The sequence below is a fragment of the Anopheles funestus genome, chromosome X (assembly GCF_943734845.2).
Source record: "Anopheles funestus chromosome X, idAnoFuneDA-416_04, whole genome shotgun sequence".
In the NCBI taxonomy this organism is placed as follows: domain Eukaryota; kingdom Metazoa; phylum Arthropoda; class Insecta; order Diptera; family Culicidae; genus Anopheles; species Anopheles funestus.
Genome location: NC_064597.1, coordinates 7,538,543 through 7,564,208, shown reverse-complemented (window position 1 = coordinate 7,564,208; position 25,666 = coordinate 7,538,543). Strand labels below are relative to the sequence as shown.

The following is a 25,666-nucleotide window of genomic DNA, read 5'->3' as shown; positions in this document are numbered from 1 at the left end:
TGAACAAATCGAAAAACTAGCTCTAGCAAAGATATAGAAGATTCAGTGACAAGTTTTACAGCGATGTTAGACTACACCAACTTGCACTTAACCGTAACTTTACTATATCAGGTCAAAATGCACTTTAGCAGAATAGTTAATTGTTTCACATTGATATATTTGCATTTAACAGCGTGTGCCATCTGAAAACAACGGTTGGAAATAAAGACTAATTTATAATAATATTATTTTCAATTTTAGCTACTTTTTGTGGATAATATCCGAAAATATCGTCCGAGTTGGAGATGAAAATCAAAGGCAAAATATGAAGTGTGTATCATCCTTATGGAACAGAGATTGGCAAAGTACCTCCCATCTTCCAAAATCCCTTCATCAACCTATCGTAGCAGCAGCTGGAAATGGAATTCGTTTACGAATCAAATGTTTCAGAGAAAGCATTCAAGATTAGCTTAGAGGAAAGCGATTACCACACATTCTAAACTACGAGTAGTAAAAATATTTTTTAAAAAATCAAGAGTAACGCTTACAGCGTTACATCTACTTTCCAATTACCGTAAAATTGGAATATTCAAAGATTATTGCGTAATTTCCCAGCGGTCAAATTCTTCGTTAAGCGGGCTTCAGACGGGCTTCACGACGTCAATCTGAAGCCCGGGTGAAGCCCGTCTGAAGCCCGTTTGAAGCCCGCTTAACGAAGAGCTTTTTTGCGCATGTGTGAGTGTGTAGCGCGGTAGCCGCATAGGTATTGGTGCATTATTGGCTATGCATAGTGGAAAGTTGTCATCAATTAAAAAGGACAAAACATGAAATGTTTTTTTGTTTAATTATTCTATTTTTTGTTCACAAATTTCTCGCTTACACTTCACTTGCTGGAAAATGTGGGCAAATGTGTTGGTCTGTAAACAGTAAATAGTTGAAATTAACAATCATTTCAATAAGTTTTCTGTAATATTTCGAAGTACGTACTTGTGTGGTGTAAAATTGTGTCCTCTCTGCATGGTACTTTGTACACTGTGTTTGCTGTTTGGTTTCCTGCGGTCCGTGCCTATATATTGTTTCGGATGTACCTGAAATTGTAAAAGCGTAATGTAAATTGCATGTAATTGATATAATTCGTTACATTAAACGCCTTACCAGACTCTCAGCAGCCATGAACCAGTTTCAGCACCACTTTGTTCCGGAGGCACGCTGGTCAAGCATCCTCCCTATTTCCATGTGTTTTTTCACTCCATATCCCTAACTAAACTATCCTTGACACTTGAAAAACGCGTGCTCTTTGGACTCGAACCCATTTATACCCTTTTATAGGCATTTTATGTCCCTGTTCTATGCAATAAACTAACCAAACCTTGCACTTCGAAAGCAAAACAAAATTTGATGGCCGAAGAATCACGGTGCTGTCAAAATGATTTTCTACACACACAAAGATATTCCATGAGCTCGGTGTGTAAATACACAACGCGGAGCACGTCGAACTTCGGCAAAGTGTGAAAAGAGCGAGACAAGAACATGCTTGACGAACGAAAAAACAGAGATAGCTTGTGTTGACACGCAAAAGATAGACCAACGAGGGTTGGAAGGGGATGAAACGAGGTGAAACGCATGAAAGCTTGACCGCTGGGTTGTTTGAAAACAGTACTTTGACATTTCTCGCAAACGATTTGACATTTAATTTTCACGGCAATATTACCGATTTGTTTACCAAACAAGTTTCGTATCGAATGTTGCCTTTTTCACTTTCATAGTTTCCTACATAGTTTTACATTCAATAGCTCTACTTTTTTGGGATAAAAATAATACGTAAACATTAATAGTAAGCGTTTAAATAAGCTGTGTTGAAAGAAGATAACACTATTAAAAGCATCGACGCTGGCAGTCTCGTACATCGTAAGCAACGTGGTAATGCGATTATTTATTTTTACTCATCGACAGGTTGTACGCAACGTAATAGAGAATCTTTTTTCTGGGTAAGGATTCGTAGCAATTGCGGTTATGAAGACTTGATACAGTCCGGACATATTGAGATACAGAACAGGCTGTACAATGGAGGAAGAGTTCGATGATGCGTGGAACAATAATGCAGCCCGGAGCAATGCGTCGGAGGAGGAGGTATGTAAATCAACATTAAAAAGTATACTCTGTTGGATGCGTTTGGTAAATTACGTTGCGTTTATTCTTTCAGGCGGAAATGAATGAAGATCCATCGGAAAATTCCAAAGCAGTATTAAATGATTGTCTGCAGCGGTTCGCGAGTGTGGATTACATCATGGAACCGAGCATCTTTGTCCAGCTGAAGCGTTACTTTCAGGCGGGCGGAACAGCGGAACATGTTATCAATCAGCTGTCTTCGAACTATGCGGCGGTAGCACAAATGGCGAACCTTCTTGCCGAGTGGCTTATCATGGCCGGTGTGCGCGTAACAGACGTACAGGCTATGGTCGAAAACCATCTGAAGGACATGATACTGAAAACGTTTGATCCTAAAAAAGCGGATAAAATCTTCACCGAGGAGGGTGAAACACCCGGTTGGTTGACGGAGATGATTGAGCATCATACTTGGCGCTCGTTGATATACCGTCTGGCAGAAGAATATCCGGAATGTTTGATGTTGAACTTTACCATAAAGCTAATTTCGGACGCCGGATTCCAGAGTGAGATAACTTCCATCTCAACGGCCGCTCAGCAGATAGAAGTATTTTCACGTGTGCTAAAAACAGCCATCGCCAAATTTCTGAGCCACCCAGAGGACTGGCAGAGCGCGATCGACGAGGTGGCAAAGATGGTATGCCACGGACAACATACGTATGTATACAGCCAGGTGTTAATACAGGTGCTGTCACATGAGCCAAAGGGTGGATTCATCATGAAACGACTTTCACAAGAAATTACCAAATATGCACTGAAAAAGTAGGTGATTCGGGATAGCTCTAGTAACGGCTTAGTAGATTTGTCTTTTAATTGTTTTTTTGTTCTATTCTTCAGCAATCACAACGTAACGCCTATTACGATGGCTTTAAATGGTTCCTCACGGCATCCTCAAGCATGTGAGGCGCTTACATCAATGCTGTCACGCAACACCCTCAACCCAGCAGATATAACGGTGCTGTACCGCAACTACACCTCTCCCGAGCCGCCTCCTATCGATTTGATCCGCAATCCACAGTTTCTTGACCTGCTCGTCGATTCGTTGTTCAAGGTGGGCATGAAGATTAACCAGGAGCACAAATCGAAGTACATCTATCTGCTCGGATACGCTGCAAGTGTGTGCGAAATACCAACGAAGAAAGGCCAACCGAAAGGACATCGGGTTTTGAACAAGGACGAACTGAAAGCAACGATTATTGCGATCGAGAAAGTGCACGCCATATGCAACGTGAGTCGTGGCTCGAGCGAGCTAATTCCAGACATCTCTACCCTGTACAGCTGCATCCGGTTTCCGGTGGTGGGGGTGGGAGTGATCCGTTGGGTGGAGAACACCGTTACCGAACCGTCCTACTTTAAACTGTGCACCGAAAGCTGTCCGCTTCATCTCGCTTTGTTGGACGAAGTGGCCTGCGTACATTCCTCGCTGCACGACCAAATTCTGCGTCTGTTGGTGCGCTTGTTTGAGTCGAAACAGGACGAACTGGAGATTTTGGTGCAGCTGGAGCTGAAAAAGATGCTACTTGATCGGATGGTGAATCTGTTGGCGCGTGGATGCGTCGTACCGGTGGTGAAGTACATCAGCCAATGTTGCATGAAGGGTGATACGGATATTTCGTTGATTCGGTACTTTGTAACGGAGGTCCTCGAAACCGTAACGCACCCGTACTCGAGTGAGTTCGTTCAACTGTTCCTTCCGATGGTGGAAAACGAGGAAATTACAGGATCGATGCGCGGCGAAGGTGATAACGATCCAGTTTCGGAGTTTATAGTACACTGTAAGGCCCACTACACGACACTGTAGGAAGAGGAAACGAATAGTTGCTGCAGAGGTAAGATTATTATTGATTATTTTAAAAAAGATTTCATTATGTTTAAATTTTGCCAAATCATCTTCTATCATAATCATCATCCTTTTCCTTAGCACCATGCCTTGAACGTCCTACGAACGTAAAAGAAAATAATTCTTAATATTTTATATTATCAATATTTTATTGAATATGCCATATATTTGCTTTACCGAGTGACTTTACATATTGCACAGATATTATCCAAATATTACTGTCATACAGTAAAATCGTCCAAAGCGTTGCAGAATTAATTGCCAATCAATTAAGTACAAAAGATTACATCATCAATTGCTTGTCAGTCAAATTATTAGATCAATTTTATTACACTATAATTATTTTTTATTTATTTTGATTTCAATTTTAATAGCTTCTTTCATTATATTTTAGTTATTGTTTCATTACAACATATTCTGTTGTTTGAAAAAATAAAATCATTGAAAGTTATATTCTCCTGCTAATCGTCCCTTCCCATTCACATGATAGTCGATCTGCTTTGGCATTTTAGTATTTTATATCTTTTCTTGTTAGAAAAAAAAACAAACAAACAATTTAATAAAAAAAAACAATTGTATAAAAAGTTAATGATTGTTCTGTATGTGCTAAACGCGTTAGTAACAAAGGAAAGCTCGAAGCAATTTTATCGTAATTTTTTATTAAAAATTTGTATCTTAAGCCTGCAAAGAGCGTCTATAATAGGAACCACAGTAATTATCTGATTGAATAGCTTAACGAACGACAAAAAAATATGGAAAACTGTTACTTATCAAACAATGCAATTTGTGAACCTGCAAGGGTGCACTTTACAACGTCATTATTAACACCGAAGTAATTCAATCAAGGCAGTGGAGTGCTGATATCTTACCTGATACAAGTCAAGTAAACATCAGACTATAAACAGATCCGAAATCGTACGAATTTTATCGTTACAAGTGTGTGGGTAAAAAAACAAGTTAAAAGAGTAAGAGATAGTGGATAATGTTTGCAGGGAATTCTATTTGATTTCATTCTCTCCTGATATTGGTTACTTCGATGTATTGACGTGTGGGGTCCAGTTATCACACACACACACATGAAAATGAGGAAGCCTCCGATAATGGCACCTCTCCCCAGAGACGCTCTTATCAATCGTGATCCGATTGATACCGTTTTGCACATTTACATGTGTGGTAGAGTGTACTAACTATTTCTTTTGTGATTTGAACACCTCTTGTTACACACACACACCCACACTGCGCACCGTACTTCGCGCCTAACAAATATTAAGGTATCGATGCGCGTTTGTTAGATGACCTTACCAAAGCTGGGAGCGTCAATTAGCTCGTGTCATACATCGCCATTTTTTTTTTGCTTTAGCGTCCAGTTCAATATCTAGAAGCCGGCCTGAGCTGGCCGATATTGTCGAAAAGCGGCAAACCGTGTGTGCAAACGCTTCTTCTCTATACCTTTTACGAAATTAAAGAATTTCCAAACATTCCTTTCCTCTTCTGTCCCTTTTCCTCATTTTATCACACACATGCACAGCTTTGGGGGTTGGGTTGGGGACAGCTTTCCCCCCAATATTCCTGAAGCACATGGAACGGGCAGCACACTGATACAGGACGATTGGTTCCGGCGCTGTACGAAGATATCAAGCCCCGGCGTTCATCTGCGTTGGTTCGGGTAGCTTTGCGCAAGGCAGTGCCGCAACACTTTGCGAGTGATCCGGTGCCGGAACGGTTGTAGTGTGTGAGAACTTGCGCGGGCTACGAGCGTCATGGCGTGAAAAGCAGGAAGTTGCGAAAGGTTTTTATGTTTCTGGTTGTCCCTCGTAGCATTCCAACTGGCGGGTTTTTTTTGCCACAAACCCGATATCAGATGGTTCAGTCGAAACGTTTCTACTGTGGGCTGTATAACATTTGAGTGATAGTTAACAAACTTAAAAAAAGACGTACAATCGATCAGTGTTGTGTGGCATCGATTGTCCCCGACAAGCACAATCAATGACGTGCAGCGACACACCGACGGAAGTTACCAAACAATCAAACATTAGCAGTAAAAGTGTAACGTACATCTACAACGGATTGCCGCCCGCACGGTAATCTCCTCCGGCCAGGAGAAGCAACGGAGAAAATCCTTTAAAGATCATGGTAAGTTTCACGCTATATTTCCACAGTAGAATTCATCAACCGGGTAAGTATTATTAAGACAAAGCTAAAAAAGATATGTCTAATGGCTCTTTTCCACCCCGAGAATGTACGGATTGTGCAAAAATTTCAGATTAAACGCGTTTACACGCACCGTAAAGACCGTGATAATGAAGATGACCATATCTGTCCGGAGTGGTTGATTTGCGCAAGGGAAACCGATTTGGGAGCATTGGGAGAAATACAAATCGCTCATCGATCATTGAGGGTGCAGTGTGGTGATTCACTGGATCACCATTCTGGCCATTGCAACATGGATCTGTTTGCACGAGGTACGCAGGTATTTACCGCGACTGGTTGACGGGTTTTTCGCCAATTCACCGAGAGGGGTCGCCATGAGTTATCTAATCTCAACCCGTACCCGTTACCGGGGCCACGTTACGACCGTGATAAGGTTTATAATCGTGCATTTCGGTTTCGATATCCGCCGTAAGCGGGCCATTGTTGTTACACGGTGCGCCGGAGGTGGCGGTAATGTTTTTGGGTAGGAAGGACGATAAAGGTAAACCGATTGATTTTCATTGCCAGAATGGAATGATTATGTTGCAGGGAAATTCGTACTTGAATGTTTCTCTTACTCCTCTATCTGCTGTGAAAAATACTCGTTCTAGATTTGGAATAACGTCTTTGGAAAAAGCAGCTGCAGTAAAAACCAGCTACATTCTCATTGGAACTACCTCTGTACCAAATGTTAGTCAACTATCTTCTATCATCAGAGGAGTCACTTTAGTCACTAAACTGAGGCTGAGTTCTCGAAGACATTAACACCAATGTACTGTATATGGTGTCGCATTTGTTGAAAGATTTATGGATACAAAACAAATTACAAACAGTTACTGAGGTTCACAGACACAAGTGCTACAAACGGTCATATTCCCGGTAGTGTTGTCGTTTATGCTTTTCTGGTTGATAATAGATATATTCTACCTCGAATCATTAAACACCTTAACAAACATTCAAGTCATGATTTTCAATTTCGATTACTTAGTGCCCGTACCGGTCACTTTTACGGGACGCGTCACATTGCCATCGTTTAACCTTGCGCCCGAAACGAAATTAGGAATAGCTTTCTAGCGCTCCACGTTCGGTGCCGGTAGTGTAAATACGCCGCGGAGCGTAGTTACACGATCAGCGGATCTAACACCAGTACGATGGACGCGTACCAGACGCGGGTACGAGATGGTGAAGGGAGCAAAAAAAAAAAGCGATAAAACACAGATTCGTTGTCATCGTTTGTATCAATCGATTATTTCGGCGCGTGCGAGGATCGAATCTTGGACGAATCTAACAAACTTCCCAATGCGGGGCTACATACGCATAAATGAGATGCATGCTGGAGCGATGCAATCACTTCCAAGTGTCACGATAACCAAGCCAACTAGTGGAGAAATCGAGATGATCGAGAGTCAGCTCTTATCGATACTCTCTCTGTGTGCGTAACTACCGTGTAGCGAACGGTACACAATTTCGGTATGCATTCGGTTGACTGATGATATCGTTGAACATTTATGAAACGATTTGCCTTGCAATGAGTTATTCTTTTTTGTTTATATTTGTCACTCTCACGATTAATTTCCACATCTAGTAAGGTGTTGAAGTTAATAAAAAGGAAACATTTGAAACACACGTTTTGAAAATGCATTTTAAAAAAGTTTTTAGCAAAATGGCCGTGTGCAACGCGTGATTCGTCACACCTCTGCGTCGATGGTAAGACCAACGCCTCTATGCAAACCACCGTTTGCCGCCTCCACGGGAACACGTGTGGAAGTGTCTTTTGTTCGTCGCCTGGATGGATATCTCTTAACGCATTACGTCAGGAGGATCACATTCACAATGAAGAAAGCCCTTGCCACCGAGCATATATATTGCGATTTTAAACGCCTTGAGCCATAAAACTGCATAGCCGTGTGGGTAAGAGTTGAACTTGTGAAGGGATCATCTGCATCTGGTATGTGGTTCGAGTCCCACTGAAGAAAGATCGGTTGTGTGCGATCAATTTGTCATGTTTTTTTTATTGATATTGGCTTTTTTCACTACAAGATTAACCAACTTCTAGATTAACATCTGAGGGCAAGGCCGTCCAAGAAGGAAATGTAGCCATTGGTGCCATCTATCGACCACAGGTTAAAGATTGGCGATCCGTTGGATACCGACCGAGCTATAGGCAAAAGTTGGTGCAAAAAGGAGCCTTATGAAATCTTCAAATTTTTATAATTTTTTGATTTTTTTATTATTTTTCACTCTTTTTTTTATTTGAAACATTACTTGAGTGAAAAGAAACTCATTGCAACCCACTGGCATTAAAATAAAACAATTTAATTTTTTTTGCAAAATTTCCCAAAAATATCGTAAGGGGTAAGCCTTATGAAATTTTCGAGTGGAAAATTTTTTTGAAATTTTTTTCTGATTTTTTATTCTTTTTTTAATTTAAAGCACTATTTAGGTGAAAAGAAACTTATTGCAACAAATTCGCATCAAAATATATCACATTTAAAATTTTTGCTACATTGCTCAAAAATGAGGAAAATTTTACATTTTCTCAAACAGGGTAAGGAACTTGGTTCCTCGAATAACTTCTGGCACAGACATCTAAGGGCATGGCTGTCCAAGAAGAAAATGTAGCCATTGGTGCCATCTATCGACCACAGGTTAAAGTTTGGCGATCCGGTGGATACCGACCGAGTTATAGGCAAAATTTGGAGCAAAAATGAGGCAAATTTTCATATTTTTTTTGAATTTTTTGATTTTTTATTATTTTTCACTCTTTTTTTTATTTCAAGCATTATTAGAGTGAAAAGAAACTCATTGCAACCCATTGGCATTAAAATAAAACAATTTATTTTTTTTTGCAAAATTTCCCAAAAAAATCGTAAGGGGTAAGCCTTATGAAATTTTCGAGTGGAAAATTTTTTAGAATTTTTTTTCTGATTTTTTATTCTTTTTTTAATTTAAAGCACTATTTAGGTGAAAAGAAACTTATTGCAACAAATTCCCATCAAAATATATCACATTTCAAATTTTTGCTACATTGCTCAAAAATGAGGAAAATTTTACATTTTCTCAAACAGGGTATGGAACTTGATTCCGCGAATAACTTCTGGCACAGACATCTGCGGGCATGGCCGTCCAAGAAGAAAATGTAGCCATTGGTGCCATCTATCGACCACAGGTTAAAGATTGGCGATCCGTTAGATATAGATCAAGTTATAGGCAAAAGTTGGTGCAAAAATGAGAAAATTTTACATTTTCTCAAACAGGGTAAGGAACTTGGTTCCTCGAATAACTTCTGGCACAGACATCTGAGGGCATGGCCGTCCAAGAAGAAAATGTAGCCATTGGTGCCATCTATCGACCACAGGTTAAATATTGGCGATCCGTTGGATACCGACCGAGTTATAGGCAAAAGTTGGTGCAAAAAGGAGCCTTATGAAATTTTCAAATGTTTATAATTTTTTAAATTTTTTCTAATTTTTTATTATTTTTTTGTTTAAAACATTATTTGAGTGAAAAGAAACTTATTGCAACCAATTGGCATTAAAATAAAACAATTTAAATTTTTTTGGAAAATTTCCCAAAAAAATCGTAAGGGGTAAGCCTTATGAAATTTTCGAGTTGAAAATTTGTTTTAAATTTTTTTCTGAGTTTTTATTCTTTTTTCAATTTAAAGCACTGTTTAAGTGAAAAGAAACTTATTGCAACAAATTCCCATTAAAATATATCACATTTAAAAATTTTGCTACGTTGCTCAAAAATGAGGAAAATTTCACATTTTCTTAAACAGGGTAAGGAACTTGGTTCCGCGAATAACTTCTGGCACAGACATCTGCGGGCATGGCCGTCCAAGAAGAAAATGTAGCCATTGGTACCATCTATCGACCACAGGTTAAAGATTGGCGATCCGTTGGATACCGACCGAGTTTTAGGCAAAAGTTGGTGCAAAAATGAGAAAATTTTACATTTTCTCAAACAGGGTAAGGAACTTGATTCCTCAAATAACTTCTGGCACAGACATCTGAGGGCATGGCCGTCCAAGAAGAAAATGTAGGCATTGATGCCGTCTATCGACCACAGGTTAAAGATTGGCGATTCGTTGGATACCGACCGAGTTATAGGCAAAATTTGGTGCAAAAATGAGGAAATTTTACATTTTCTCAAACAGGGTAAGGAACTTGATTCCTCAAATAACTTCTGGCACAGACATCTGAGGGCATGGCCGTCCAAGAAGAAAATGTAGCCATTGATACCATCTATCGACCACAGGTTAAAGATTGGCGATTCGTTGGATACCGACCGAGTTATAGGCAAAAGTTGGTGCAAAAATGAGGAAAATTTTCATTTTTTTTTAATTTTTTGATTTTTTTATTATTTTTCACTCTTTTTTTATTTCAAGCATTATTCGAGTGAAAAGAAACTCATTGCAACCCATTGGCATTAAAATAAAACAATTTAATTTTTTTTGCAAAATTTCCCAAAAAAATCGTAAGGGGTAAGCCTTATGAAATTTTCGAGTGGAAAATTTTTTTGAAATTTTTTTCTGATTTTTTATTCTTTTTTAATTTATAGCACTATTTAAGTGAAAAGAAACTTATTGCAACAAATTCCCATCAACATATATAACATTTAAAATTTTTGCTACATTGCTCAAAACTGAGGAAAATTTTACATTTTCTCAAACAGGGTAAGGAACTTGGTTCCTCTAATAACTTCTGGCATTGACATCTGAGGGCATGGCCGTCCAAGAAGAAAATGTAGCCGTTGGTGCCGTCTATCGACCACAGGTTAAAGATTGGCGATCCGTTGGATACCGACCGAGTTATAGGCAAAATTTGGTGCAAAAATGAGGAAATTTTACATTTTCTCAAACAGGGTAAGGAACTTGATTCCTCAAATAACTTCTGGCACAGACATCTGAGGGCATGGCCGTCCAAGAAGAAAATGTAGCCGTTGGTGCCGTCTATCGACCACAGGTTAAAGATTGGCGATCCGTTGGATACTGACCGAGTTATAGGCAAAAGTTGGTGCAAAAATGAGAAAATTTTACATTTTCTCAAGCAGGGTAAGGAACTTGGTTCCTCGAATAACTTCTGGCACAGACATCTGAGGGCATGGCCGTCCAAGAAGAAAATGTAGCCATTGATGCCATCTATCGACCACAGGTTAAAGATCGGCGATCCGTTGGATACCGACCGAGTTATAGGCAAAAGTTGGTGCAAAAATGAGAAAATTTTACATTTTCTCAAGCAGGGTAAGGAACTTGATTCCTCGAATAACTTCTGGCACAGACATCTGACGGCATGGCCGTCCAAGAAGAAAATGTAGCCATTGATGCCATCTATCGACCACAGGTTAAAGATTGGCGATTCGTTGGGTACCGACCGAGTTATAGGCAAAACTTGGTGCAAAAATGAGGAAAATTTTCATTTTTTTTTTAATTTTTTGATTTTTTTTAATCATTTTTCACTCTTTTTTTTATTTCAAGCATTATTAGAGTGAAAAGAAACTCATTGCAACCCATTGGCATTAAAATAAAACAATTTAAATTTTTTTGGAAAATTTCCCAAAAAAATCGTAAGGGGTAAGCCTTATGAAATTTTCGAGTGGAAAATTTTTTTGAATTTTTTTTTCTGATTTTTTATTCTTTTTTTAATTTAAAGCACTATTTAAGTGAAAAGAAACTTATTGCAACAAATTCCCATCAACATATATCACATTTAAAATTTTTGCTACATTGCTCAAAAATGAGGAAAATTTTACATTTTCTCAAACAGGGTAAGGAACTTGGTTCCTCTAATAACTTCTGGCATTGACATCTGAGGGCATGGCCGTCCAAGAAGAAAATGTAGCCATTGGTGCCGTCTATCGACCACAGGTTAAAGATTGGCGATTCGTTGGATACCGACCGAGTTATAGGCAAAAGTTGGTGCAAAAATGAGAAAATTTTACATTTTCTCAAACAGGGTAAGGAACTTGGTTCCTCGAATAACTTCTGGCACAGACATCTGAGGGCATGGCCGTCCAAGAAGAAAATGTAGCCATTGATGCCATCTATCGACCACAGGTTAAAGATTGGCGATCCGTTGGATACCGACCGAGTTATAGGCAAAAGTTGGTGCAAAAATGAGGAAACTTTACACTTTCTTAAACAGGGTAAGGAACTTGATTCCTCTAATAACTTCTGGCACTGACATCTGAGGGCATGGCCGTCCAAGAAGAAAATGTAGCCATTGATACCATCTATCGACCACAGGTTATAGATTGGCGATCCGTTGGATACCGACCGAGTTATAGGCAAAAGTTGGTGCAAAAATGAGAAAATTTTACATTTTCTCAAGCAGGGTAAGGAACTTGGTTCCTCGAATAACTTCTGGCACAGACATCTGAGGGCATGGCCGTCCAAGAAGAAAATGTAGCCATTGATGCCATCTATCGACCACAGGTTAAAGATTGGCGATCCGTTGGATACCGACCGAGTTATAGGCAAAAGTTGGTGCAAAAATGAGGAAAATTTTCATTTTTTTTTAATTTTTTGATTTTTTTAAATCATTTTTCACTCTTTTTTTTTTATTTCAAGCATTATTAGAGTGAAAAGAAACTCATTGCAACCCATTGGCATTAAAATAAAACAATTTAAATTTTTTTGGAAAATTTCCCAAAAAAATCGTAAGGGGTAAGCCTTATGAAATTTTCGAGTGGAAAATTTTTTTGAAATATTTTTCTGATTTTTTATTCTTTTTTTAATTTAAAGCACTATTTAAGTGAAAAGAAACTTATTGCAACAAATTCCCATCAACATATATCACATTTAAAATTTTTGCTACATTGCTCAAAAATGAGGAAAATTTTACATTTTCTCAAACAGGGTAAGGAACTTGGTTCCTCTAATAACTTCTGGCATTGACATCTGAGGGCATGGCCGTCCAAGAAGAAAATGTAGCCATTGGTGCCGTCTATCGACCACAGGTTAAATATTGGCGATCCGTTGGATACCGACCGAGTTATAGGCAAAAGTTGGTGCAAAAAGGAGCCTTATGAAATCTTCAAATTTTTATATTTTTTTAAATTTTTTTCAGATTTTTTATTATTTTTCAAATTTAAAACATTGTTTGTGTGAAAAGAAACTTATTGCAACCAATTGGCATTAAAATAAATCAATTTATAAAATTTTGTAAAATTACTCAAAAAAAAGGGAAGGCCTTAAGAGCAGTGGCGGATCAAGCTTCTCGGAGGCCCTACGCGGAATGGTAATTGGGGCCCCAAAATAAAGTCGCGCTGTCGATAAACTTGAATCAATGAGGTTTATTTTGCATTGATCCACTATGACCGATCGGAGGAAGTTAAATTATGAAACTCGTTCAATACAACGCGTCAACTCACTATCTCACTCTTGCTCACTTTGCACATCTCTAATTGAAACACACGTTTTGAAAATGCATTTTAAAAAAGTTTTTAGCAAAATGGGAGGCCGTGCAACGCGTGATTCGTCACACCTCTGCGTCGATGCTAAGACCAACGCCTCTACGCAAACCACCGTTTGCCGCCTTCACGGGAACACGTGTGGAAGTGTCTTTTGTTCGTCGCCTGGATGGATATCTTAACGCATTAACGCATTACGTCAGGAGGATCACATTCACAATGAAGAAAGCCCTTGCCACCGAGCATATATATTGCGATTTTAAACGCCTTGCGCCATAAAACTGCATAGCCCTGTGGGTAAGAGTGGAACTTGTGAAGGGATCATCTGCATCTGGTATGTGGTTCGAATCCCACTGAAGAGAAAGATCGGTTGTGTGCGATCAATTTGTCATGTTTTTTTGGGCGTTGTCCACTAGGCTAGTTTTGACAGATATACGGAGATCGTAACGCAAAGAAGAAGAATATAGATTAATATTCTCTCTCCCGCGAGTACTCATTCGTCTCTTTGTTATCAAGTCTCCGAAATTGGGGATGTCGTTACACCTTTGTATATGAAGCCGTTTGATATAGGTATCAGGTAACATTCACCCACCCTATCGTACCGGGCATATGCATCCGCACTGGGAAACCATCAATACTAACTCACGTAGTTATTAATTTTATAGTACAATTGCTTAGGGTGGAGTGTGTTTTGCAAGTACGCGCGATAAGCACGCGTGACGAGAAAAAAAAAGCGAAGCGGGAGTAGATGATATCATACAGGTTCTGCTTATCTTATCTTGCACCAAGTCGTAAGTTTCGGCAGCTTAGAGGCATTCAAACGCACCTAAGAAGTCTGGGTGTGTATTATAATTGCGGAAATATGATTTAATAACACTTGCGCGCGTCTTCGGAGAACAAAAACAAGAAAACCCCCCAACAGCTTATGAATGACGGTTGCATCGGGGAAAAAGGAAGCGCAAGAGGCAAAAGAAGCTGGGAAAAGAGCTGCAATCGAGCTTGGATTCTGCCCAACCAGTGACCAGTTGTGTAAGCGTTTCTTCGCGCACATTTACGCTTAGTCATAACGGGGGTCTGGTGCGCGAAAAACGCTTCTGCGCCCACACACTACGATGGTGGCGACGCCTTCGGCGCAACGCCGGCGCCTATTCCGCTTCGTAAGGATAGTTCGTTCTACCCGGTTGTGCGCGACATCGTGTGTGCGTACCACTGATGGGCGCTCGCGCGCGTATGTGTGCGTGGTACGTGAAACGGGCCCGCGAGAAGGAAGCAGGCTAGTATTCTCGTATGTAACAGCGGCTTGTTGTGTGTGCAACCATTCGCAGTTGGCACACGGTTTAAGCTGGATGCGCAACGTTACGTACTGAGGAGGTTAATTATTGCAACGAGGCGGCGCGCGCGTGTGCCTCGCTGTTTAGGTGGTTTGTGTCCGGAAAATGTTTGACAGCTTCCGCACAAAATACAAAGTCCGTCGGTTTAGTGGGTGCGCCTATAATCTTAAGGGTGAAAGTTCCGTAGCATCCTTGGGATTGATTTTACCTTCCCGCGGAGTGCCGTGCCGAGAAGTTGTGTTGTGTTGTGGTCGACGCATTTGAAAGAAGAGAGAAAAAAAAACCGAAAACCGAAGGAAAACATTCGCGCGCAAGTGTTAACACCGATCGGTCACAACAGATTGGCCATTGTGCCGTGGTGTAGTTGCTAATTGTCTATCCAGCGTTCATGTACGGTGTGTGTTCGTAGTCACCAACAATCAACAATCAGGTGTCACCTATACCCGGGACTCTACTGCGTGCCCCAGCTCTGATTGCAGTTGCGTTTCACCGTCCGGAAGTTGTGTCTGGGGGTGTTACCGAGGGTTGTAACGCACGGATTAGTGGATCGCGCTTTGAGCGTTACCCCGCGTTACCGCCGACAGTGATCTCTCCTCGTTCCAATAAAAACCTTCCCCGGGAATGTGACTTAACCTCAAAAAAACAAAAAAAAACGGAACCAGTAGAAATCAATCAACGAAACACAAATATCAATCCAACATTCATAATACATAGTAACGCTTATCTATCGAGAGACCACCCCGATCAAAAACCTTCAATTCGCAACTGTCCTGCTGTCGGGGTGTGGCCACGTGTTGTGTTTATTGCCGTAGATAGTCGGTCCATCATCATCATCATCATCATCGACGGGCTGTGTCCAGGCAGGGAGAGAGAAAAACCCCCAAAAAAGCATTATGTTGCCAGAAATTGAAACACTTGCCGACTCGGTAGAGGACGAACAGGAACCCATTGCCAAGCGTTCCTACCGTTGGACCGGCTGGTATGCGTCGTTTTGCCGATGCAAGGTAAGATGCAGTTTACACCACCCAAGGAAGTCGCTTAAAAGCCATCCGGATCATGTGATTTAAGTTTCATATCGTTCGCAATAATATTGTTTTGTTCGTATTCACTCACGAAAAGGATTCAAGAAATTGGATGAGTAGCTTGCTCAAGATGAAGCGCACGGCAGATGTTTACGATCGCCGGTACCCCGAAGCCATTCAGAACACTTTCGTTAGTTCCGGTGCCGGAGAGCATACAGACACGCCGTTTTTATTACGTCGTTTTTCCGATTACTTCTCTCAACCGTTTGCGGTGCAAGCGGATTCGGTTCCGTTGCATCGTACTGATGTTGCGGGTCTATAGGCGTGCGTCATCCAGCAGCGGACGATACATCTGAGACGCTTTATGGTCTCATTCGGCTTGGCTGCGTTCCGGCGGTCCGGCCTTTGGTGCATAAATGAATGTTTTTTATTTTCTATTTTTTGTTTCGGTTTTACCTCAAGATAAGCGTTGCTTACTAATTCTACCATTCACAAAACACGGTCTGCCACATAATCAATGGTGAAATCGAAGAAAAAAAAATAATAAAACAGTAGAAGAGAACGTTATAGCTTTATGTTTCGAATGTATAACGGAAAGCATTAAAGGAGAAACGAACAAGCGAGAAATGAAAACGCGAAATGGGTTGGTTATGCTTTCCATTTATGTGACGCTATTAGAAGCACATTGGCTGGTAAAAAGTTCAGCTGACCCCATTATAAACAGCCACCACCTCGTGTGTGTGTGTGTGTGTGTTTTTTTTTGCACCGTTTGAGAAGTTTCATTGCATTTTGTTTTGTTGTGTTCTTTGTACATCATGTTTTTGCTTCTACGGGAAGTGTACTGCAAGACACAACCGTACAAGCATTTGAAAAGTTAGCACCCAAGAAATTGTGTTTTTTTTTATGAAAGAAAACATAAAAACGAAACAATACAACAACGAGCGGCAAAATTACTACTTCAACCGCCCGGTACGTCAGGACCAATAAACGGCCGGGAGCGCTGTGTGTGTGTACATATGTATGCGTGCACCGTGGGCTAACGCTTGGATGCTGCACGCGACGTATTCCCTCGTCGCCTGTAACCGGTTACCCCTTAGCGGGATGAAACCGTTGGTGTATAACGTTAGGGATTTTACTTCGTGGGGGGGACGGGGGGTACTTTGGGGGTTTTGGAATATGATTGGCACTGTGTCCCTGAGAGCTTTGGAGAAGATGAAATTTAAACACGGCTACCACTAACGTTTTATATCGTTTAATATCACCTTTGGTTGATTTTTACGGCATGTGGCTGTGTATGCGATACGGGATACGGGTGGGATATATTTTTTTAATAGATGTAATAAAAAAAAACTTGACAATAATAATGTCAAAACAGTTAAAGAAACAACTCTTACTGATTAAATGGAAATCGTTCGACGACACGTATCTCTATCGTTGCCGCTAAACACCCAGTTAATAGCACCCATAATTATTCATGCTAATTAGATGCAAACAATCAGTAGCACTTCATAAATCAAATAATAAGATGAATGCATTTCGGTGTGATACACCGCTGAACCTTAAATATCGTACGGCAAAGCATCGGTACGCTTAACGCGATAAAAAATTTTTTACGACCTTAGCAACGCTTAAAGCGACGACGACACGACGTCTGTTCAAAAAAGGGCTAAACGAAAGAAAAAAAAAGCTCATTCCAATAATGATGAATCACAAGTGTTGAAAACCCTAGCTGAAATATTGCTATCTGTGTGCTTTGGAGTTTTGTAGCACCCTTATTTGACTCGGAATTTTAATAGTATGCGATTGCTTTGCGAATATGAAGTATCTTTATCTGTAGGAGAAGTGCATACCGTGATAGAGGTGTTGAGCCTATCACATCCGAGAAGTGGTGTCTTTTGAGAAAGCCCTATCTGTGGTCGCGCGTTTATGGCCATGGAAACTATAGATGAGAATACAGACTCTTTTCAATAGAGTTGAAACAGAGTGAAAGAGTGGTTATATGGATTTGAAACTTTTACTCACTCTTTTGAGAGTCATAAAAATGTAACTCAAAACTAATCTAGTGTTGGGTGAATCTTTGTTGTGAATATTCATGAATTCAAATTGAATTATGAATACTAAGAGTTTCGAGATTTATGGTGGCCTCTGAACTCCCCGGTCAGTACTTTTTAAATAAGTTCTTCCCCACGCCCCCCGCTCAGCACTTTTAATTTAATTTAGTTGGAAGCGAATAATAAAAGATTCATGAATCTTTCAGGATTCATTTCAATTTATGGCAATTTATAAACATTTTGGGAGCCGGTTCATGATTTGAATGACTCTTCACTGAAGGTTCATATGAATGACTCTTTTCAAAAGATTCAATAAGCACAACACTAAACTAATCCTTTAATTAGTCTCCTTGGAGTTTTTACTCAGTCACTCTCTCTGAGCCGACTAATGACTCACTCTTTTGTGTTTCAACTCACGTAATAAGAGTGAGTAAGTGTTTCGTTACTCTTTTTGGCACAGAGAGAGAGAGAGAGAGAGAGAGAGAGAGAGAGAGAGAGAGAGAGAGAGAGAGAGAGAGAGTAAAAATGTAAAGCAGTAAGTAAAAGAGTCATAAAAACTCCTTATACTGAGTTGAAACCATAAACTCCTTTGCATGATTTAACTCACTCACTCTTACTCAGTGTTCACATCTCTAATGGAAATCCTAGTAGCAGTTGAATAAAATGAATAGAAAGTCACAGGCATGCAGAAATGTAGCTGCGATGATAGTAAAGCTTTCCAATGAAAGGGTTTTTGAAGTCTGTTGCATCGATCGGGTGTGATTTAATAAGGTCGTGGCCGCCGTTCACCAGCGGACAACACTTTAATACTTACTATTAATACTAATTTGTTAAAACTGTTTGTACCGTAGGGTAACCGGGTGTCGCAAGAGTCGGAATCGCTGAGCGTGAAGGTGGGTTGCGATGTACAGGAGGAGAAACAGTCGGGCGAAACGAATCGTATCAAGTCCACGAAATATACGCTGCTTACCTTTCTGCCGCTTAATCTGTTCGAGCAGTTTCGGCGCATCGCTAATCTGTACTTCCTGTTCATGACCGTCATATCGATAGTGATAGGTAAGTTGATAACCGCGTGCAGGGGACCGTTTTTGTTGATTTAACTTAACACCGTGTCCCTCACTTTACAGATAGTCCGGTATCGCCGATGACGTCGCTAGTGCCGCTAGTGTTCGTAATAGCGGTGACAGCCGCAAAGCAAGGGTACGAAAGTTTTCTGCGCTATCGGGCAGATAATATGGTAAACTTCTCACCGGTGACGGTGATACGGGCCGGTGAGATGGTGGACATCCGGTGTCAGGATATACGGCGCGGTGACATCGTGCTGATGTCGCGCGATTGTGATATACCGTGCGATGTGGTGCTGCTGCAGAGTTCCGACGAGCATGCGCGGTGTTACGTGACTACGGCCAACCTGGATGGGGAGACGAACCTGAAGACGATGGCCGCACCGAAGGGTGTACCGGGTGTGCCACCGGAACGGCTGCACACGATCGGACGGATCGAGTATGAGCGACCCCATACCGATCTGTACAGCTTCAATGGACGGATCGAGCTGGCGGACACATATGTGACCGGTGGGGAGCACAGTGTACTACCGCTAGCAGCCGAAAATCTACTACTGCGTGGCAGTCGCATACGCAACACCGAGTGGGCAATCGGTTGTGCCGTGTACACCGGACAACAGACGAAGCTGGCACTGAACAGCCGCATGACCACGAGCAAGATGAGCTCCAGTGAGCGGTACGTCAACAAGTATCTGGTATTCTTTCTGGTGCTGCTGGTCGTGATCGTCACCGTGAGCTACTTTCTCAAGCGTTACAACGATGAGTATCGGACGGAGCACAACATCTACCTCGGGGAGATACTGTCCAACTATCGCGTGTCACAGTTTCTGCAGGATTACTTCTCGTTTCTCATACTGTTCAACTACCTGATACCGATCTCGCTGTACGTAACGATCGAGATGGCAAAGTTTCTCGGCGGGTTCTATCTCGAGTGGGATCCGGACCTGTACGATGAGGAAACGGACCAACCGTGCATAGTGAACACGTCGGACATTAACGAGGAGCTTGGCCAGGTGTCGTTGCTGTTCTCGGACAAAACTGGCACGCTTACGAAGAACATCATGATATTTCAGCAGTGCTCTATCAATGGGCGCAAGTACGAACAGAAAGGTCGTCGCCTGCAAGAAGCCGGCCGTCGGAATGCACTCAAAATCAACGAGCTGCCGGTAGGTTGTTAGGCTAATGGTGAGGTTTGTTTGATTTTTGTATTAACTTAAAGCTCTTTTTCTTCTGTTGCTTTAGAGTCCGGTGTATGATTTCTTTCAAGCGCTAGCCGTGTGTCACACGGTACAGGTAGCCGGTGACTACACAAAAGAATCGGAAGAAGAACGAACAAATGAACCAATCAAGGAGGAAGGAAATGATGTGCTGCTGGAGGAATCGTTTGTCTCCGGTGACAGTACCGGTATGGCAGTAGCGTCGGAATCAAGCCCTAAAGCATCACCGGTGCACAATGGTCAACGGATCACGAGCACGTTGTTGGATGAGGGTGGTACCCGTGTCGAAGTAACGCCAAATCCATCCCGTCCCCAGAGCATGTACGAGACGCAGGAAACGAGCTTCATCGTACAGCAGAACCATTTCGGTAGCAATGGCAATCTCCAACTGCCGGATATGCTGCCCGAGTTGAAGCGTACGATATCGGCGTACGAGGAAAAACCGGCCGCGTTGCCGTTCGGCGATACGAAGCAGCTCGGCCATCGGCGCACACAGTCCCACGTACCGCCCGGTGTGAATCGGCCAAAGAGTTACCAGATAGCGGTTACCGGTGCGGGGATACCACCCCGCCCGGTGGTGACATTGCGCCGTAACCGTGGTTCCTATCTGTCCCGTTCGAACAGAGAATCGTACGCAGCACCGGCGTACAACGAATCTGCTCTCATACAGCGACAGGAATCGCATCTGCGGCAGCGCGAGGTCGACTCATTCATTCGGTAAGCTAAAAGCACCAGGCGTCTCCATTGGTGCGCGCGTTAAGCTTGTGTGCAGTTGTAACCGGTTTTTTTTAAATTTTGCAGCAAAATGGACTATCAAGCATCGAGCCCGGACGAGAAAGCACTGGTGGAGGCGTGCGCACGTATGGGGCTGGTGTACATTGGTGACGATGGTGACCAGATGCAAATCCGGCTGCGCCGGTCGTGTGTGCGCGCTAATGTACGGTCACGGCTCGGCGAGATACCGGACGAGGAGGTGGTACAGTACGAGCGGTTGGCGGTGCTAGAATTTACCTCCGATCGGAAACGGATGAGCATCATCGTCCGTGACACGTACGGTCAGATCTGGCTGTATACCAAGGGTGCCGAAAGTCACGTTCTACCGCTGTGTGCCTACTCGCCGCTGATCGAAACGACCCAGGAACACATTGATGAGTTTGCGAAGCTGGGCTTGCGTACGCTTGCGGTTGCCCGGCGCCGACTGTCGGAACAGGAGTACCGCACGTTCAGTGACGAGTTAATAGAGGCCGGCAGCTCACTGGTTGATCGGGCGGAACTTGTAGATGCATGTCAGAGCCGGATCGAGAAGAATTTGGAACTGCTCGGTGCAACCGCGGTAGAGGATGCGCTGCAGGACGACATTCAGAGTACGCTGCAGGCACTCGGGCAGGCCGGCATCCGGGTGTGGGTACTGACCGGTGATAAGGTCGAGACAGCACTAAACATTGCCCTCAGCTGTGGTCACATACCGGACGGTTCGGCACGCTACTTCATCACCGACTGCCGGGCGCCGGAAAATTTGCAGCAGCATTTGGACACGCTTGCGCTGGAAATGTTCCGCCAGCGTGACGTACCCTTTTCGCTGCTGATCGACGGTGCCAGTCTGAAGATCGCACTCGAGCACCATCGGGAGCAGTTCCGGGATGTGAGTGAACGGTGCCGTGCGGTACTGTGCTGCCGTTTAAGCCCGCTGCAGAAAAGTGAGGTTGTGCAGCTGATGAAAACGGCCGAAAGTGCACCGGTGACGGCTGCAATCGGTGACGGTGCGAATGATGTTTCGATGATCCAGGAGGCACACGTCGGTCTCGGCATCGTTGGTCGCGAAGGGCGACAGGCAGCACGGTGTGCGGATTACGCGTTTGCCAAGTTTTGCATGCTGAAGAAGCTGTTGCTCGTGCACGGTCATTACTTTAGTACGCGTCTCGCGGTGCTGGTGCTGTACTTCTTCTACAAAAACCTCGTGTTTATGGGCATACAGCTGTACTTCCAGATACACAGCCTCTTCTCCAACCAGTCGGTGTACGATTCGGTGTTTCTCACACTGTACAATGTTGTGTACACCGCCATCCCGGTGCTGGTGCTAGCGCTTACCGAAAAACCGTACCAAGAGCAGACGCTACTTAAGTAAGAACAATTACGCTGATTACACATTTCCCTACTGTTTGTAGCGCGAAGTTTAACGTTATCTCGCTTTTGTCTCGCCCCCAATAGAATACCTTCGCTTTATCAGAAGGTAGCCGGAAACAAGCAATATGCTTGGAAGTACTTTATCGGCTGGATGGTGCTCGGTATCTATCACTTTTCGATCATCTACTTCTTCACGTACGCCGAATTTATCGGAAATCCGGCCGTATACTCGTACTGGCCCGCTACGGTTAGCTTTCCCTGCTTCGGTACCATACTCATACACAACGTGGTTGTGCTCGTCAATCTGAAGCTGTTGATTGAATCGATCTACAAATCATACATATTTATTGCCACCGTCCTGCTGTCGATCTTTGCCTTTATGGGGTCTACCTTCGTGTACAACCTGCTGGACATGTAAGCTTTTATATAGAACACAATTCTGTACATTTAGTTGTTTCAAGTTCAAATGATAAAGATGGAACCAGTTCTGAGTTGTTTTCATTTTCAAGTGGTATATGTAGAGAGATACCGGGGCGGCCCGGTGGTGCATGTGATAAACGGCGCCGGTCCACACGGCAGGACCGGGTTCAAATCCCATCCGGCTACGCCGTAAAAATAAGTCTAGTAAGCCAGAAATGGCCGACGTGACCTATTGTAAGATCGTTAAAAAGCCAAGAAGAAGAAGAAGAAGATGTAGAAAGATAATGTAATGTAAGCTTTTGATAGCACAAAAAGCTTCATACGGAAAAAAAGTTTTCAATAATATTCTGAAATGTTGGGAGGAGTTATACAGCTGTCTCAAAAAGAAATTCTACTTCAATTTTTAAATGATTCCACAGATCGCTCCAACTTTACCACTTGAACTTGAAACGTCTTTAAACCATGTAGAGCTAAAAAGAGATCCCTGTATACTGAATAATGCATCTAATTTATTCAATTAAAAAAAACACACACACTTTATTTCAGCAACTACGACCAATCCATGCTGCACGTCTACAACAACTTGCTATCGTCGTTAACGTTCTGGGCACTCAGCTTTGTGATACTGATAGCGGCCTTTCTGCCGGACATGACGATGCTAGCGATACGGGCGATGGAAATCAAGCTCGGGCACATCTTCCCGGGCGGTGCCAAATACCGTCGTGTGCTGTTCCAGCGGCGAAGCGATCAGCTACAATCCACCGATCTTTAAAACTGGGTGCCTTTCTATAAAGAAACGAAAACAAAAACAAAAAAACGATTCGTAACGTAATGACTGCTTTACCTTTTTTCATGACCGTTCCGCTAAGGAGACGTATCCTGTGCGGGACTTGCGGACTCGATGCCATAGATATCCTCTTCGTAGCAGTGGAAAGGCCAAATTTTGCCTTTTTTTTTTTGGTTAGCACCAATGTATTACTGCTTCTGTTCAGTTCGGTCGTAAGCTTGTTTAGTGTTTTAAATTATTTTACCAAAACTTCAGAAACCCTATTTATTGTATAAGTATATTTGTGCAACTAGGACGTTAGTATATCGTTAAGCATGTTGACGATTTTGGTCAAAGCAGCAAAGCAGAAAAAGAAAGACAATATTTTATTGTACAGATTGTTTTCAGATGTGATGGTTAATTATTACTACAGTAGCAGTATGTTGAAGAAGTTGCCACAAGCACCATACCTGGTCGCATTTTAGGATAGTTCCTTGGAAAGAGCAGAAGCGGAGAAATTATGCGCTTTATAACATACTTGCGTACCAGCATCGACCAAAACAGTAACGATAAAACGCAGCAATGGCCTGTGTACCTAGGTATTACGAATCGCATCTCCGACGGCAAACGGAGAGCTTGCTCGAGTGTTTTTTGGGTAGAGGAAATTTTATAGCACAGAAGTGAACAGAGGAGAAAAGACGAGCTTAATGGAAGTAAAGTAGCGAACTAAGAAGGGCCCTAATAACGGGTAGAGTTAAGTTATGCACTAAAAGAGCTAGAATGTGCGCTTCCCGGGCCCTCCAATATGCCTCGCAGCTCCCCGTACCCGAAAATGTGTTCGGTGGGTTGTTTTCTTACACTTCAGATCTCTTTTGCGTTCCGCTTTTAGTTTTTTTTTTGCTTTCTTTTGTTTTTTTAATATTCGTTGCAGCTAAATGTGCCATTTTTTAAAACCACTGGCCAAAGTACAAAAACAAAAACCCACCCCCCAGGAAAACCATTTGAATATGGGTGAACCACCGGTTGAGCTTTTATTCACTTTCTTCCACCATCATCTGGTTCATCTCTCCGCAGTCAAGCAGTCGGTTTTCGCCACTGCCGTTCGGGGTATTGCTGCAGACTGCTGCTCTCGGGGGGAAAAAAAAGTTTTTGTATTCCCTTTTTTAGAGGCCCATAAAATATGTACATTAAGAGGATTTTTATAAGAATATACAAGTGAGTGATTTACGAGCGTGGATTACTCTTGTACCTTCAGCTGCCTGTTGATCAAGAGACCATAAAGTTAACACACACAGACACACAAACCCCCCAAAAAAGTAAGAAAAACAAAAAAAAAAGAAAATAAACATTTTGCCAATATGAGAAGGAAAATGTTTGTTTGCCGCATAGAATGAAGGACGAATATTTGAAAGAAATTTTCGTTTTGGTTTTGTTTATTTACAAAACTAAACGAGTTGAGGCATGAACCAGCGTGTACCGTTGTGGGGATACGCGTTGTTTTGCAGGGTCAATGATGATAAAGTTTTAAATCCCGCAACCCGGTGTCGGGCGGGCGTACAGGTTCTGCCTGCGCCTAGCAACCTAACCTTGAGCGCAGACTGCCGACGTCAGCGCGTGCGGAGGAAAATTACTTGTGAATGGCATCTCAAGCGTAACCTGACAGAAACCATTGCGCGCGGATGATAGTCCCCCATTGCCGGAGCAAATTTGTCGCGACGCGAAAGATAACGCCACTGCCACTGGAAGATATGCAAATTTTGTGCCATTTTTCCAACTTTCTAACGTTTTTTGCACCACACCAAACCCTAACCGCCCCCGTCTGCTCGGGTCGTTTTGCACGGTCGTTTGTCGTTGCGACAAAGATTGATTTCGTTGCTCTCTGGGTGTTTGGGGGGGGGGAGGGGGGGAGGGGGGGGGGGTGGAAACCTTCATTATCGGTACCGTTTGGCGATCAGGACCAGTCGAGCCTGACACCTAGCAGTGACACCGTAGCGAGTTGGGAATGGGCGATGTTCACGTGGTGCGTCCACCGGAAGCAGGAAACTGTTTCACGGTCCGAACCGGGCGATTGCTAAATAAATCA

At 42.5% G+C, this 25,666-nt stretch overlaps 2 protein-coding genes and 1 long non-coding RNA gene across 5 annotated transcripts; 2 read left to right on the top strand and 1 right to left on the bottom strand.

Moving 5' to 3' along the window:
• Positions 1 to 729: 729 nt before the first annotated feature.
• On the bottom strand, positions 730 to 1,619 carry LOC125761855 (uncharacterized). Its single transcript, XR_007418145.1, has 3 exons — positions 1,135 to 1,619; positions 967 to 1,067; positions 730 to 896 (listed from the first exon to the last, which is right to left on the bottom strand). It is a non-coding gene; the product is annotated as an uncharacterized LOC125761855 (long non-coding RNA).
• An 85-nt stretch (positions 1,620 to 1,704) lies between these two features.
• LOC125761687 (negative elongation factor D-like) lies at positions 1,705 to 4,558 on the top strand. 2 transcript variants are annotated; one of them, XM_049423092.1, is made up of 4 exons: positions 1,705 to 1,813; positions 1,933 to 2,109; positions 2,183 to 2,907; positions 2,983 to 4,558. In XM_049423092.1, the coding sequence occupies exons 2-4, from the start codon at positions 2,044 to 2,046 to the stop codon at positions 3,944 to 3,946; spliced, it is 1,755 nt and encodes a 584-aa protein (XP_049279049.1). In that variant the 5' UTR covers positions 1,705 to 1,813; positions 1,933 to 2,043; the 3' UTR covers positions 3,947 to 4,558. The 2 variants fall into 2 exon arrangements, with proteins under 2 accessions (XP_049279049.1, XP_049279060.1); XM_049423103.1 differs by having other exon boundaries at positions 1,804 to 1,899; positions 1,973 to 2,109.
• A 1,082-nt stretch (positions 4,559 to 5,640) lies between these two features.
• LOC125761510 (phospholipid-transporting ATPase IF) lies at positions 5,641 to 25,110 on the top strand. 2 transcript variants are annotated; one of them, XM_049422714.1, is made up of 7 exons: positions 5,641 to 6,118; positions 18,844 to 19,048; positions 19,120 to 20,222; positions 20,299 to 20,990; positions 21,075 to 22,394; positions 22,482 to 22,811; positions 23,364 to 25,110. In XM_049422714.1, exons 1-7 carry the CDS (start codon positions 6,116 to 6,118, stop codon positions 23,587 to 23,589), a joined length of 3,879 nt encoding a protein of 1,292 aa, XP_049278671.1. In that variant the 5' UTR covers positions 5,641 to 6,115; the 3' UTR covers positions 23,590 to 25,110. The 2 variants fall into 2 exon arrangements, with proteins under 2 accessions (XP_049278671.1, XP_049278664.1); XM_049422707.1 differs by lacking the exon at positions 5,641 to 6,118 and adding an exon at positions 14,754 to 15,923.
• Positions 25,111 to 25,666: the final 556 nt, after the last annotated feature.